Source organism: Tenrec ecaudatus, chromosome X, assembly GCF_050624435.1.
Source record: "Tenrec ecaudatus isolate mTenEca1 chromosome X, mTenEca1.hap1, whole genome shotgun sequence".
NCBI lineage: Eukaryota > Metazoa > Chordata > Mammalia > Afrosoricida > Tenrecidae > Tenrec > Tenrec ecaudatus.
The window spans coordinates 146,483,227-146,486,723 of NC_134548.1; the positions used below are offsets into that span (position 1 = coordinate 146,483,227).

General features: G+C 38.1%; 1 protein-coding gene across 1 annotated transcript; it reads left to right on the top strand.

Annotated features, from left to right (window-relative positions):
- The first annotated feature begins 1,969 nt into the window (after positions 1-1,969).
- Positions 1,970-2,914, top strand: LOC142433770 (olfactory receptor-like protein DTMT). The gene has a single exon (XM_075538471.1). It carries the CDS (start codon positions 1,970-1,972, stop codon positions 2,912-2,914), a length of 945 nt encoding a protein of 314 aa, XP_075394586.1.
- Positions 2,915-3,497: the final 583 nt, after the last annotated feature.

Here is a 3,497-nt window from a genome sequence, read left to right on the forward strand (position 1 = left end):
AGAAGCACTCACTCCTTAGGTTCACTGCCAGAGCTTTATGCCAATTTAGTAACTGTTAGAAAGGTTAGTTGTAAAAGACAGTAGTGGCACCTTGGGAAAGCAGATGAGGAGAGAGTGAAATGGAGCTAGTGAGTATGCACCTCAAAGGTCAAAACAGAAATGTGGACTATCAAACTTTATGAATTCAATCTGAATTTGAAACAGCCTACATGACATATACATAATTAATACCACTTTATTATTTTAATACATTTTGTACCTATGAAATGACTAAGCATTGCCTAGCAGAAGTCTCACCAGACCTGATCCTGCCTGATTTGTAATTGACTTATTTATTTCTTATTATGCAAATGATTAATGCCATCGCACTTAGAGAGAAAAAAAACATTCGCATTGTTAAATAAATGCGATGTTCCTCCTGCAATGTTGCCCCCCTATTCATCAGTGTTACAAAGATCTTTTTCCATGTAGCATTCAGAGTTCAGCAAAAAAACAGCAGAAGTGCATGAATTTACCCAAAAGCAATTGTTGTTTTAGAGTAGCAAGGTAGGGTGCAGACATGGGGAATTTTAAGAGCAAAATTGTTTTCCCAGCAGCATAGATAAGGTGTACATTGGAATAAACAAAGGTAGAGCTTCCTCTCTATAAGCTCATTTGCTCTCATTGGGACCTATAGCGATGTGACAAAGAGACTTTAAATTCAATGCATGAAGTCCAACTACATCACTTACTAAGTCTGTGACATTAACTGAACAAAAATAGTATGTGCTCAGGACATGGGTGATACTCAGAAGCTATTGGTTGTAATTTCACTCTTCATTTATAGGAAGACAGCGGAAACAGTAGCATGACAATCCAGCAAAAGGAGCGTGAGTGAGACTGACAGGACTCAAAATGTGACTCCAGTACATTCTCTATGTAGTCTTTTGATGAATTTATTTAAATTCCTTTACTTACGATTTTCTCATCAATGTAATGGGCATATTATTCATAGTTTTACTTAACTCAGGATTGTGGTGCATGTTTGAGAAAATAATCCAATAAAGCACTTAACAGAATAACTGAAAAATGATAAGGTCTTGATAAAAGCACTAATTCTTAAACTGTTCTCTCCTATGCTGTCTTCATTATGTCTCATACCCAATCAAGTCTTCTTAAAATGGTCTTCTTAATGATCACTTAATATTGCCACTATGTTGCTTAATTCAGTGGACCTTCCTACAGAACTTCTCCAGAACATTCAATGCAGGTGACCACTTTCCTCCTGCTGAAATGTTAAAAGTGGGAGAATTTCAAGAAGCCGTAAGGAAGAGGCAAATTACTTGAAGGATAAAAATTTGAAATGAGTGCTGGGAGGTTATTATGGGATCTCTATCTCTAAAGCACCTTGAAAGAAAACCATCACATAGATGCTTTGGATTCTCACATGGTCAAGACACATTAGTTCAGATATTCTCTGGAACCTTTTGCCTTTAGAATCTATAATTTTTCTAAATCACTGAATAATAGCAGTTATTGTTCATGCAACCATCACTGAAATACAATTGTGGGCTTTTTACAGATGTTCCTGCAATCTTCGTAACAATTATATAAACTAGGTTTTGTCTGTGTTTAAAGTTCATGGAACAAGCTTAGAAAAATACAGATGAGATAACGAAGCCAGTGAGTGGTAAACTAGAACATTCTTTTTTAACTTATTCATTAATATTTGTATAAATTCAGCCACTAGTCATTGAACACCATCTATGAGTCAGACACCGTTAGTGATGAGGGACCAGCACTGATCAAAGCAGATAAAATTCATTCCCTTGAAGATCGTGTATGTTAGCAGAAGGACTAAAACCAGACAGTCGGATCCCAATCCTGATTCTATTCTATAATCTAGTATTGTAATCTCTAATAGGACTTTGAATCATGTTACCATTTTGCACTGATGACGAATTTTTCCTTTTTTAGGAACAGCAGAACCATGTACCAAGGGAACCAAACTTCTATTTCTGAATTCTTCCTCCTGGGACTCATTGTTGGGTCAGAACAGCAGCAGCTCCTCTTCATGCTCTTTCTGTGCATGTATTTGATCACCATGGTGGGGAACTTACTTATTATTCTAGCTATCGGCAGTGATCCTCACCTCCACAGTCCCATGTACTTTTTCCTGGCTAATCTATCTTTTACTGACATTTGCTTCACCACCACCACAGTCCCCAAAATGTTGGTGGACATCCAAAGTCAGAGACCAACCATCTCTTCTGCAGGATGCTATACACAAATGTATTTCTTTATGTTGCTGGTAGACCTAGACAATTTCCTCTTGGCAGCCATGGCATATGACCGGTATATTGCTATCTGTCAACCATTACACTATGCAACATTATTGAGTCCCAAGCGCTGTGCCCTCTTGGTACTAATTCCATGGATCATCTCCAATTTTGTCTCAGTTCTGCATCTCAGTATGCTGAGCCACTTGACTTTCTGTGACAATAGAGAAATTCTGCACTTCTTCTGTGACCTGGAACCTGTTTTAAGACTTGCTTGTTCAGACACCTATATCAATGACTTGTTGATCCTAGTTGTTGGTGGAGCCGCCATATCCATCCCTTTTACCTTCATTCTGCTTTCTTATGCCCTTATTGGCAGCATAGTGTGTGGGGTGCCGTCAGCCGAGGGAAAATGGAAAACATTCTCTACTTGTGGCTCCCATCTCACAGCTGTGTCTCTTTTCTATGGATCTATAATTGGCGTCTATTTTCTCCCACCTTCTTCCTACTCAGCAGAAAGGGATAAGGTGGCTGCTATCATGTATACAATTGTAACCCCCATGATGAACCCCTTCATCTACAGTCTAAGGAACAAAGATATGAAAGGAGCACTGAGGAAACTACTCAGCAGACAAAGATTTTCCTGGAGATGGTGAGCTCTGCATTAAGTCTCTATTAACTTCTTGACATGAAGTACAATATAGTATCCACAGCCTCAGACTACTATGCTCCTTAGCGTTTTCTTTCCAATCTGTTTCCTCATCTCAACCCTGCCCAAGACTAGATAATACTCACTTCCCTAATTTAAATATATATGTATGTATGTATATATGTATATATATACACAAAATGTACATATATATTTATAGTTGTTAATAGATCTACACATGCCTGTAATAAAAGAAAAAAACTACTCCTTTACTCCACTGTTCTTCACCACTTACAGTTTTCCCCGGATAAACTTACATTGTATAAACAAACCAAATCTGTTACCATGAAGTCAATTCCAACTCACAGAAATCCTGTGTGACAGAGTAGAACTGCCTCATAGGGCTTTTCAGGCTGTTATCATCTTTCTCTTGTTGAGTGGCTGCGGGTTTCAAAAGGATGAACAACATATTTTGCCCTACTGTCCTAGACACACATCATCCATCCCCAATGTACTTAAAGCAGACATTTTGGCATCCCTTGAACATTCTATGGATTTATCTGACTCTTGCCTTTGTATGTGCTGTACTT

Excerpts from the sequence above, each read along its gene's own strand:
- LOC142433770 (XM_075538471.1), top strand. The coding sequence starts at position 1,970 with ATGTACCAAGGGAACCAAACTTCTATTTCTGAATTCTTCCTCCTGGGA.